This window comes from Styela clava, chromosome 4, assembly GCF_964204865.1.
Source record: "Styela clava chromosome 4, kaStyClav1.hap1.2, whole genome shotgun sequence".
NCBI lineage: Eukaryota > Metazoa > Chordata > Ascidiacea > Stolidobranchia > Styelidae > Styela > Styela clava.
Genome location: NC_135253.1, coordinates 2,462,638 through 2,474,988, shown reverse-complemented (window position 1 = coordinate 2,474,988; position 12,351 = coordinate 2,462,638). Strand labels below are relative to the sequence as shown.

Genomic DNA, 12,351 nt, shown 5'->3' with positions numbered 1-12,351 from the left:
AGCCGACTTAGATATTATTATTTAATGGTTTTTCTGTCAATTCATGATCGATATACATATTTAAAATGGTTTCGTTATTATTTGTGATAAACTAAATCTGCGATTGTGTCGATAAAATATACATACGACTGTGAATGGAATAAAAATTTATTTATTTTTAATATTATTTTGTTATTGCACTCATATTTAGGATATATGATATTAGGTTGTGCACTGCATATAGAATCCGGGCAATAAAAATTTAAGTTAATACGAGCCTACTAAAGATTGTTTAGTCAACTTTTTTCTGTAGAAATTTCCCACTTCAATTTTCAACAACCTGAAAAGTCTGGAATTTGAAATGAAAATATGCTGAACCAAAACTCTGATTCGCAAAGTAGAATTTTTATAGTGCAATCGCCAAGTTGAGCTAGAACAAGTTTGCAAAATGCAATCAATAATATGTTGTATATTATGATATATATATATATTAATGGGTGTCTTATGACTTGAAACCTAATACTGACAAAACAATATGATCTTTAATGCAGCAAGTTCAATATCAGTGACAGACCCATTAGTTATAATACATACAATAAAATAAACTCTCGGTTTTTAATGGGCACTTGCGGAACCCTAGATCACTGCAAACCCCGATTGAAAACCTCTGCGTTTAAAAGTAGTTGACGATTACTCATCTCCATAATCTTAAAATCAATTTATTTGCGGATTCTATTTTTTCAATGCGGTAGCTTTTTTATCAATATTCACTTCACTGGTTCTCAAATTTAACACTTGTCGTTTTATTTTTTATACAGACATTCATTTCATGATGAAAATATTGTGGGCAATTTATTTGGAGCGTATATCATTCTTAGTTTGCATCTACACTTTGATGTAAGTAGAACTTTTATAATCTAATTTTCCTAAAGTCTAAAATATCTCTAGCTGTAGAAAATTAGAAATATAATTCAGGTCATCCAGAAATTGTACATATATATGCTAAGGCAGTTTAGTATTCAAGATGTTTATTTGGTTGGGAAAAAAATACAACTTAATTATGGTAACCATGTGATAGATCTATCGTCACAAAAAAGCTATCCTTATCTAAATCCTTGATTTTGAAAATCATAAAAAAATTTTTTTGGTGATTGCTTATCCTAGCATACTGAGCTTCTTTGTAAGTAAGTTACCTATTGCTAATTAAGACAGCAGTATCCGCATCGTTTAATAATATGACATTCGTGTTCATATATAGTTCGGTGCAAATAATTAAAAAAAAAACTATATATAAAAGTTCTTAATAAAGGGTAAGCTTCAAGTATTCAAAGGCAATGCCCAAAAATAAATAAACTCTTGGAGTGACAGTAGTGAGAAGCATTTTTAAAAATATCGTATAAGTTCGTGAATCTGTATAAAAATAACGTTTCTCCAGGTTGTCAAGGATTCCTTGAAATAATAGTCTTCTATAACAGCGCTTCTCGAACTTTTTTATACTGTCGACCCCTTACAGTACCTCATACATTATCATTACCCCTCAGAAATACAATGAATTGCAAAGTTACAAACAAATTTATCGACAGTCATTTAAACACCGTAGATCTGTGGCTCTTTATCCTCGAAACTCTGGATCTCGTGATTCAAATTGGTTACAGGCTGTAACAGCAGTTTTCTGTTAGAAGTATTAAGATTTAAAGAAAGGGAAAGCATAAAACCAACCCTGTGTATGAATATTTTGTCTAGTTTGTGCTGCAAGCCTGCAAAGCAAAATAAAAATTTTGTTTTTGAATATTTATACTAAAAATGAGTAGTTCAGGGTCTGTATTTTTCAATGTTATGAAGGCTTTGTTAGCAAATGTAGATGCAAAAGCAGGGCTTTTAAATCATCTTTTCAGGCTTTTCTGCTCTGTTATAGTTATTTTGTAACCTTAGTTATGTTTATATAACAATATGCTGCATGGCATGTCACATCTCTGTCTAAGCAAGTCGTTGGTATTAAAAAGTGTTATTGGTAGGGATGGCCAGAACGGAATAATCTACTATCACGAATACTCACTTCTCGAAATAATGTATTGTGTGGTTTCATAAAAATATGCTTTTACACTTTATTTGGTGAGTGATTTAGCATTTGATTTTGTGGAAACTTAAAAATATTTACTAGGTTCACCAGGTTTAGTAGACTATGTCGTTATGTCAGTCTGGACAGCGGAATGTCCATGCATCCGAAAACAAATAACTGACTATTTCCATACCTGGCCTGGACTTGTAACCGGACAAGAGGCTGTGTTTTTTTTGCCATATGATTGAGCCATCTTATTCCCTTTCCTCTCTCCCGGAATAAATATGAAAATTACTTTTATTTCAGTAGCCACAGAGTGTGTTTGGGTGTCTTGCGGCATTGATCTAGCTCCACTCTGTTAGATTAGATCATTACACATGTAAGCTGACTGGGTAAGTGGAGCTTTTATGATTTTTATCTTATCAATTGTGTGACTTATATTTATGATTTGGATGCGCACACAATAGATAGCCTATCTGTTAGAATAGTCAATATTTATTGGGTCATCGAATCTTTCTTCATGCAATTACATGTTTACACGCATTTCACATATTTACCATGGAAATACCTTTGCTGAATCGGATTCTAGTCAGTCTGGTTTTCATGACAAGTGTGCGATTTGGTAGCGCTGAAGGTAGGACAATGCATGCGAGCGAATGCAGAGAAAAATCACAATAAAAATTATTGAATAATACAGTCACTATAATAATTGAATTAAAGGAGCTAACAAATTCTAACATTACAAAGTGACCAATCATAGAGAACACGCACCTTTCGAATCCTCATATAAACGCCAAAACTAAGTCTCACTGACAACTAAATGAGCCTCACTTGCAACGCTACTTTTTCGTGCCAGGATTCCGAAACTTGCATTTGTATGGCACTGCTTACATGGCGAAGTTTTCTAATGGGATTCAGGAAATGGAATTCTGATTTGCCGCCCAAATTTTGTGAAAAAGGTCATGGAAGCGACTGTGGATTGGATCTGCCGCAATCGTTCAATATAATTTCAAGAGCAAGATAATTATTGAACTTATACTCGAAACAGCTAATAACAAATGCAGTAAGACAGACGCAATCCACTGTTGCTTGACGATAATCGGCGATCACACACACAAAGGAAAATAACGAATAATGATATACAGTAGAGTCCGACGTAAAAATGTACCAATGTATCGGTATCGGCCATTTTTTCGATATCGGCTTAAAAATGAACCGATATATGCAGCTCTCTGATCTCATCCAGTATGCTTTGAACTATGAGTTATTATAGTGGGTGGACGTGGAACATGCATGCGTCATTTACTGCCTCATTCAATTCATTACAGTTAGTATAGTGGTTGGGTGATTGCCCATAGATGTTCATTGCGTGGTGCGCTTGTGCACAACGAAATGTCTGCTATAATTTGCCTAATGGGAGTGCTAATCATCTTTGCATACCTACAAAGATAAAATGCATACTACGATGCACTTGGTTCAAGTATTTTAATAAACCAATAGAAGTGAGTCTAGTGACACATTATTGATACATTTGAATAAAAAAAAGGATTTGAAGTTTTTGGGATAAGCGCTGCTTTAGAAGAAATAATGTTCACTGTAAATACTATTCGCAGACAAATATTTTGTCCCGTTTCGACCACTCAACAAAATTGTATTTACATTGATGTAAATTACGTGTTATTAGAATATCGCTGATGTCGACAATTTCAAATATCGGTATCAGTGCCTTTTCATTGACATCGGTAGATCTCTAGTTCAAAGTGTAGAGCACTGCAACAGAAATAACTAAATTTAATTTTTGTAACACTATGAGAATCGCTGTATAGACAATGAAGACACAATGCTATTTCGAAGCCGATTATAAACAAACAACAATCTTCGTAAGAACGTTGGTCAGATAGCGTGAGAATTAAATATGCAATTATAGTAAATAACGAAATCCACTTTATGGTATTACGCATACCTCTTCATATGAGTCCTGAACAAGTTATTGATCATTGAAAACTTTTTATATATACAAAATTTAGTGGTTAGGTGGAGATTTATTTTATTGCTGTTGTGTTTGGCCATGCTCACCCCGTTAAATTGCGCAGCCTGTGTTACTCACAAGTAAATTACTTCTTCCTACATCTAAAGGCAAAATTTATATTCCATATAAAATTCAGCTCTTCTCCGTGGGTAACATAACTTGGAGTAACAACCGCTTCAAACAAATCAGCAACGTGGAAAAACTGCGGTTTCGAAGTTCCATGATATCCCGGATCAACTTGGAAACCAAGCCATTTTGGGTTTGAAGTATATCCAGGATTGTAACCATAAAAAGATATTGCATTGTAAATAGCTTGCTTTAAATCGGTAATAAGGCTGTAAGCTATTTGCCAATGTGAAGACCATCATAACAACACGCTCTAAAGCAGGTAATACTTGAACAAAACCCCACTTAAAATCAGTTTGCGGCGGGCTCGACAGTTCGATGAAGCGATGTGGGCGGGATTTGTACGCTGCTGCTCTAGTGTTCGTAACTATATATTTTGCCTGCTGAACAAATGTCAATCTTGCAATATTTTTTTCCGTGTACTCAAGGTTCGGGATGTATTTCATCAACCGGGTACCTTCCAATTCCACTCACACCCTTTTCGGCAAGACCAAGCTGTTTATCGGTTATTTACAAATGAATATAAACGATATGATTAATTACACTATGATTACACAGGAGTGTGTTCACTTGATGCGTCTTTATCTCTAAGTCCAACCCAACAGTCTGGCATTTGATATAGGTTAAGATCTGGAAGCTTCGCTAGCTTAAAAAATATTTTAAAACTATCGTTGAATTTTAGTTTGTTAAACTTAACCGTTAGTAGTTACAATTTGCCCCTGTTGCTTGTGCTGTGCCAGTGAAATATCACCTATTTGATATATAAAATGACATTGCTATGCATACATACAGAGTCATTTTTCTTTTTCATCAAACTTGAAACCCTGTCTTAATGTTTTTCCGACCAATACACATATATGAAATTAACTTACCAAAAATAGAAAACCCAACAACGATAAAATACAATAAGCTCTTTTGTAAACAGATCCAACTACATTCAGAATTTTTTCTATACTTCTCATTTTATTTACGACAACCGATCCATATACCTTGCAAGAATTGCTACTTTGGTCGTTCTGAATCGCCGTCGTCTACCTCCCGACTTTACGTCATTTCAACCGTAGCCTACTATTTAGTGCAATTATGCGTAATTTTCTAGAATACGTGTTGGAGTCGAAGGCAACGATATTTCAGGATCGAGTTTCACAACCGGTCAACAGCTTTGCTTCGTGTATTTATTTAATCGTGTAATTATCCGCCTTCTCAACTCGTTCAATCTGTCTGTTCTAATTTTGTTAGAAATAGCTAAAGCGACCGTGTCAGAAAGTTATTTCTAGATGTGACTTTAAGGCAGCAGATTTAATCAATCGACAAGACCGGAAACTACATGCACAATGTCAACAAAAAGTTGCATTGGTTAACAAGCAACGCTCCACTTCTGTGATAATAATAATTCTATGTTCGGCATAATATGCAAACAGCCATACATTAACCGAATTATCGACAGATTACGTGCGTATCGCTTCAAAATATATTTAAATTCCCCGTATAGTAATACCACGTACAAAGTTATTGGGTCGTCATATCGCCAGCGGCTTATTACAGAAAATTAATCAAAAGAATTTGTTGGCGTTATAAGAACCGAATCTAGACGAGATAGCAACTGAGAAATTATGTAAATATTTTAAATCTCCAAAATATTGAATGTGCTAAAAGGCGACCAACAAAAATCTTAACGTTTCACTGTCATTGTAATGATTTAGATAAATTGATAGAGTATTCGTGGAGGTATTAGCAACTGAAGTTGAAAAGATTTTTCATACCAGCTAAGATAGCAAAAATATCATTATAGATATGTTGAAATAGTATGCAGAAGTACAAAATTGCACTATACTATAAATGTTATTTTCATTTACCTTCAGGTTTAATTTCAAACTCTGGTGCTGAAACCTTGCCATGTATATGCAGACATAAAGGCAGTTAAGAGTGATAAAATTGATACTATAAATACTAATATATATATATATATTTGATGAATAATATTGATGAGACTCTTAATAATGAAGTGGGGTCGGTCTCCAGTCGAGCGTATATTTTTCTCTCTTCGTTGGCTTTCCTTTTTTCGGTAAGAAAAATATAGTCATTTGCGAATAGCTGTAGGATTTTCAATTGAGACTTCAATAACTTAAATCTAACAAAGCATTGCATAATTCGTAGCAAGTATTGGCACAAATATAGAATCGTATATATACTAAACAATACAAAATCGCATAGTAATGAATATTTTAAACAAAAATCTGACAAAGTATAATTATTATTTAGTTGTCGAAACCCCCTGATGTGATTTTATTGGTGTTTTCTGCTGCGCCGTCGACAGCCTTTGATGACAATCCACACGCTCAGGGCGCAGAAACCATTGTGTCCCAGGTAACGTAGTTTCATTTTATTAAGTGAACAATCTAGGGATTTCCCGTTTTTTTTTATATACATTGATTTAGTAATTCACGTATTTTGGGATCATGTTATGTAAAATTTGATTTTCAACTAATATTCGAAATCACTATAGTTAGTCGGTATGCTTTCTTTATTGCAAAAATACTTTAGTGGGATTTAACTGAAGATCGCAGTTGGATACCAGGCTTCCTTCAATCAATTTTTTACGTAGGTTGTATGCCTGGGACTATCGTTTTTGGACAATTATCCGATCGCTATGGAAGAAAGAAAATTTCGGTTATAGGTGAGAAAATTTATTTGCGACTTCTGCGATTTTAAAGTAATTAAAAAGAGCATTTGAAATATATTTTCAGGATACATATTAGTTCTGATATTTTAAGTTATCACTGGATTTTGTCAAAATTGGCAACAATTTTACAGTATGTAGAGCTATATCAGGCTTCCTTGTTGGCGGTTTAAGTGTTGTGACAACTATACTTATACAAGAAACTACGGGATCGAAGCTTTGGGTCCTGAACGGTGAGTACAATGGACTCCAATTCCATTTACTGGTACAACAGGAATTGCTTATATGACTTTCATATGATTTTAATCCAAAATGAATAAATAATAATTGCGAAAACCAATAAGCTCGACAACAGCTATAGGACTGAATGAATCTATTTTCAGGTGCTCTCGGTGCAATAGGATTCACCGCAAATATGTTAGCGTTTCTATGGGTTGCCTATCTTTATCCTAGTTGGAGACAAATGTATTTTATTACAACGATACCTGGAATTCTTGGATTTGTTTTTTATAGTAAGTGAAAAAATACGTTGGTGAATATATTTGAAGATATAAATCGCATTTTCTCAATATTGATAAAATATGGCCAAAGTCCGAGGGAAAGCGAATGGATCTCAAGCTTTCATATCGAGGATGTTTAATTTTTTGTATTATTTAACGATGGTGAATTGGATATAGCATTGTGAAATATTTATATATCCCGTGCTAGTTCTGTCGAAATGCCAATATTTTCAATACTGCTAGTCCATACATTAGTAAAGTTTAAGTGCATATTACATGAAATTGATGCAGAAATTTAGCTTAACACCTTTCAGCATTGTCCCAGTGTCGCCGCGTTGGCTGTTGTCTCGCGGTAAACCAGACAGCGCAGAAGAAGTGATGCAAAAACTATCAAGGTGGAATGGATCGCCCCACACAGCTATTTTATATTATATATATATATATATATGTGATTATGAACAAATATTTTGGATGCCCGCAAATTTGAATATCACTCAAAGATATTTGCTTACGAAAAACAAAAAGTAAATCACATGTGTAATTGCTGATACGTAAATTCTCCTATAATATGATTCTAATATTTCAATAACGCTTGATAATTATTATTAATATAGTAAGAATATGCTCTTCTGCCGGGGAACGCGAAAGAACGCCAAGATGAGGGACATCAAAATGAAAGTACGTATATATCAAACGCGGATTAAATAATTCTAGATATACGTTTTTTTTTAAAACATTCTCACAAATGAAATTCACAAACACAGAATCTTCTAACCAGCTTCAGAAGATTTTAGAACAGCTATCTTGCCAATGTCGACATCAATAGAAATGAAAACGTCAATGAAGGCACGAGATGGAATTATTTTAAACTCGTTTTAAATACCGTTCCTGGATGAAGTCGGATCTAGATGAACACTTGAATGAATGTCAAGATATTATATTTTTAACTTCCCAAAAGAAACATTTACATCATAGGACAGAATTGCTGAACAGTTGCAAATGTAGGGATTAAACAGAATCCCCAGGATTGACTGACCAGAGTGTCGTTGACCTACTCTGACTCGTAATCTTAAGCCCACGCTTTACCTCTCAACACCCACGCGAATGAATAGACGTTAAAACCTCTATTTGGTTTCATTCGTAGTTTTTCACGATATACAGAATACAATTTTAAAACTTCTTAAAACTAGAATCGGCTCACATTGAAAATCTATTGAACGGTATATATGTACGTTGATCAAATAACGAATTAACATTGAAAACGTGACCTCGTGATTCACGCCATGAACATAAACTATTATTAATTAACTCTATACGGGTAATTTTGTACGTCGTGCGGATGGGATGTGTTTAAAATTTCTGAGAAAATGATATGACACAACGAAGTTGTTCTTGGAAGCTAAAGTTGTGTATCTTGTTCCTACGAAACTTAAAAGTTTCTACTAAACTTTAAAGGTTATATTTCACTAGATCGTCTAATGCTACAACAAAATTATGAATATGCACAACAAGAGCAAGATGCCTCAAGAGACGAGGAAGGCTCAATTATAGATTTGATAAGAAAAACTGTATTGCGATACAGAGCAGCCATTTTAAGTTTACAATGGTATGTATAATTTTGCATAGCTAAAATTGACATAATAACATCCGTAATGTGTATCTATACGACCAATCTAAATGGGAGTTATACCGAAATGAAATAGATTGGACAAATATCGTTCGAGTATTTATATAAAAAAATAGCCATGTGTGAAATCCGTCTTCATTGTATATCCGGTTAGGTTTGTCTATCTTGACTCAAATCACGTTGTATTTTCAGGTTCACCGCAAGTTTTGTATTTTACGGCATAACACTTGGTTCTGGATCTTTTAGTTCAAATTTTTATGTTGCATATTTAATATCGGGATTGAGTCAGCTTCCATCAATACCCTTTACGATTTATCTTATGGAGAGAAGATGGTAAGCCAAAACCATAACAGGAAAAAATCTCGAACTCACCATTTGTTTTGAACTTTCATAAAAATAGTCACGTAGTCAAAATCTGGGACTGACAGGCTGATAACTTGAATGAGTCCACCAAAAAAAAACATCTATTCGTTCTACTGGTCAAAATTAACCTACAAAATAACCGCAAAATAAAGCGAGAATCGTTGAAAGTGAATGAACGAACAGATCATATGACCTTGAAAATGAGTAAAGGCATCGTGGTGAAATTATAAACCGGCCGCGGGATTATATTTATATACTGATATATTTGACTCCATAAAAAATGGCCACATCCATAGAAAATAAGCAGCAAATGCTATATTATTAGTATATAACGCAAGAAATTGAAGAGGTGTTGCTAAGTATACTCAGTTGATTGTATTTGTTCAATTCTTATCCCCATATATATATATAGTTTTAATCGATTTACTCAATACAGGGCTGGTAGAAGACGAACGCTGGTCTGCTTCATGGGTTTAGCTGCACTGTGTATGTTCGTCATGTACATCGTTTCCTTCGGCCAAGGTAATTTCAAATATTTACCTGAGAATAGCAACCTTACAAATTTGAAAATATGTTTTTTAATGTAATTACTTGGATGCCTACAGAACAGTTTTCGTTAAGTCGAAATGATGCTTGCGGACCCACAATAAAGTGCTGTTTACGAAATTCTATAACATAAACAGAATTTCAGGCCAAATAGTCTGTCATGAAAATATACATTTAAAGATTCGGACGAAAGTAAAGTACATAATACATAAAGCGGGGCTTGGTTGGAGCAATTTAATTAACTGCTCTTCCATGTTAAATCCAGTTTTAATTGATCAAATGTATTTTAATTATATAGTGTAAATTTTGTCTCAAATGACTATAATACATACGTATTATAAATTGCTGTAACTGGAAGATAATCTGTTTAACTGGAATTAGCTATAGCCGATTGAATGAATTTTTTTATTTCTCGTTAGACATCGTAAAAATTTTTTGATCTTTCATAGAGCTTCAGCCTTCATAAACCATCCCGTTTCAGTCGACAACAAACCCGACCAAGATTTTTTTGGTAAAAACAATAATATTACTTTACTAAAATGTAAATCTGGAAATAAATGTAGATAAACAGAAAGATTAAATTACCGTTTTTCATTCAGATCGCTCAAACTACAAATTGACACTTTTGGTTTTCGGAAAACTGGGAATCTGCGGAGCTTTTGATCTTATTTACGTATATACTGCAGAACTCTTTCCAACAGTTGTGAGAAACGTTGGACTGGGCTCAATGTCGTTCTGGGCAAGAGTTGGTGGTGTAATTGCTCCATTCTTAGCAAATCTTGCGGTAAGTTTTTTATGAGAAGTACTATTGTGCAGCATCTGAAAGGTAACGGAACAAATATATCGTTGTCGTTATTATTGGACACGTTTAGTGGACATAACGATCGTTTTGTTGTTATGTTGTTCTTGTTCTTGTTGTTATTTGACACTTTTTGGACACCTAGTGGAAATATTAAAAAACCGCTTTTCTCTTTGATCACTGGACCAATTGCTTTGAAATTTTTAGTGGTTAAAGATGGAATTTTTCTCCAGAAGGCTATTACTTTTATTTATTTCAAATATTTCTGTTAGCTCTGTGAGATTTGTTTTTGTTTGCTATGACGTCACCGAATGTTCTGCGGGCATTGGACGCCATTTTGTGTCCTACTGTACTGCTTCGCTTGGTGTGAATATATTTGTAGACTGTGATCTGACGGTACGGAAACCGTACTGTACTGCGAACAGACGTGTCCATATATTTGGGCGTAGCTCTCTTGTTATCGTTTTGTGATTACTTTTTCATTTGAAGGTGTTTTCTGGATCGAATGACCCATTTCTTGCATTTGGTATTGTGGGATTATTGAGCAGTGTTTTTGCTGCTTTCCTCCCTGAAACCCGAGCCAAGTTAATTCCGAACACCTTTGAAGAAGCGGAACTACAAGAAGAAGACAACGACGAAAATAGTTGTAATTCGATAACATGCTAACATTGACTATGTCCTCTACACTAATTGAATATAGTTATTGTGTATCGTCTTGAATAAATTATTGTTTATCGTGTCTTTTCTTATTTTTGTTTTTCGGAATTGAAAAAAACGGCACGACGAACTTTGACTTGACTTTTCATAACGCAAATTAGCCGTTAGAGACAAAAATCAAGTTTTATTCTTCAAACTGCCAACAAGTGCCAACGGCCAACCAAAACAAACGAATATTTAAAGAAATGGGTCAATAACCAAGAGCAGTTGCCCAGCCTTCCCACACAAGCAGACCTGTATCATCAAATAAAACGTACAGGCGGACTACGATAGCAATTTTAATAATAACACGAAAGAAACAGAAGAATACGAAAATTAGATCAAACTGCATTTCAAAGGTCATGGCTGATTTCGCTATTGCTATGATTTTAAGCAGTATGAGCGCGGCCCCTCAATTTTTCAACTCAAATAAAATAATATGGCGCGGCGTTGTGGATCATCATACGCTCGCCACCGCATCTCTGATTACTCTGCGGGATTCGCAGGTTCGAATCCCATGCGGGGATAATTGTGTGCAAGAGGATTGCTGGACTCATCGCGACTTTCTCTACCATCAAATCCATGCTACCGAAAACAAATACCGTAACTAACTAATCCCATACCCGACATGGAATGGTAACCGGACGAGAGGCCGTGGTTCGCCATATGGTTAAGCCGTCTTGTCGACTTTCCTCTCCCCAGGGATAAATATGTAAATCCTATAACAGACCTTCGGAGATCAGATTGTCGAACATTTTATTCCTCAGACAAGCGGTCGGCAACCTGCGGTTCCTGAGCCGCATGTGGTGTGTTGTTCTTTGGCTCCCGTGAATCAAAGTGGCGGCTACAGCAGATTTTTCTTAGAAGCAGTGGGGATTAGGGTTAGTTCGGATACCTATAATTTTCACTATCCGGATAACGGATATATCCGGGTATTCCGTATTTTA

The 12,351-nt window shown here is 34.8% G+C and overlaps 1 protein-coding gene across 3 annotated transcripts; it reads left to right on the top strand.

The window, feature by feature from the left end:
• Window positions 1-2,338: 2,338 nt before the first annotated feature.
• Window positions 2,339-11,654, top strand: LOC144422287 (solute carrier family 22 member 15-like). Of its 3 annotated transcripts, XM_078112309.1 has the most exons (11): window positions 2,354-2,430; window positions 6,056-6,258; window positions 6,456-6,560; window positions 6,738-6,870; window positions 7,257-7,385; window positions 7,992-8,051; window positions 8,844-8,979; window positions 9,193-9,333; window positions 9,800-9,885; window positions 10,509-10,693; window positions 11,198-11,654. In XM_078112309.1, the coding sequence occupies exons 2-11, from the start codon at window positions 6,166-6,168 to the stop codon at window positions 11,372-11,374; spliced, it is 1,245 nt and encodes a 414-aa protein (XP_077968435.1). In that variant the 5' UTR covers window positions 2,354-2,430; window positions 6,056-6,165; the 3' UTR covers window positions 11,375-11,654. The 3 variants fall into 3 exon arrangements, with proteins under 3 accessions (XP_077968437.1, XP_077968436.1, XP_077968435.1); XM_078112311.1 differs by lacking the exon at window positions 6,056-6,258 and having other exon boundaries at window positions 2,339-2,430; window positions 6,799-6,870; XM_078112310.1 differs by lacking the exon at window positions 6,056-6,258 and having other exon boundaries at window positions 2,339-2,430.
• The last annotated feature ends 697 nt before the right edge of the window (window positions 11,655-12,351 follow it).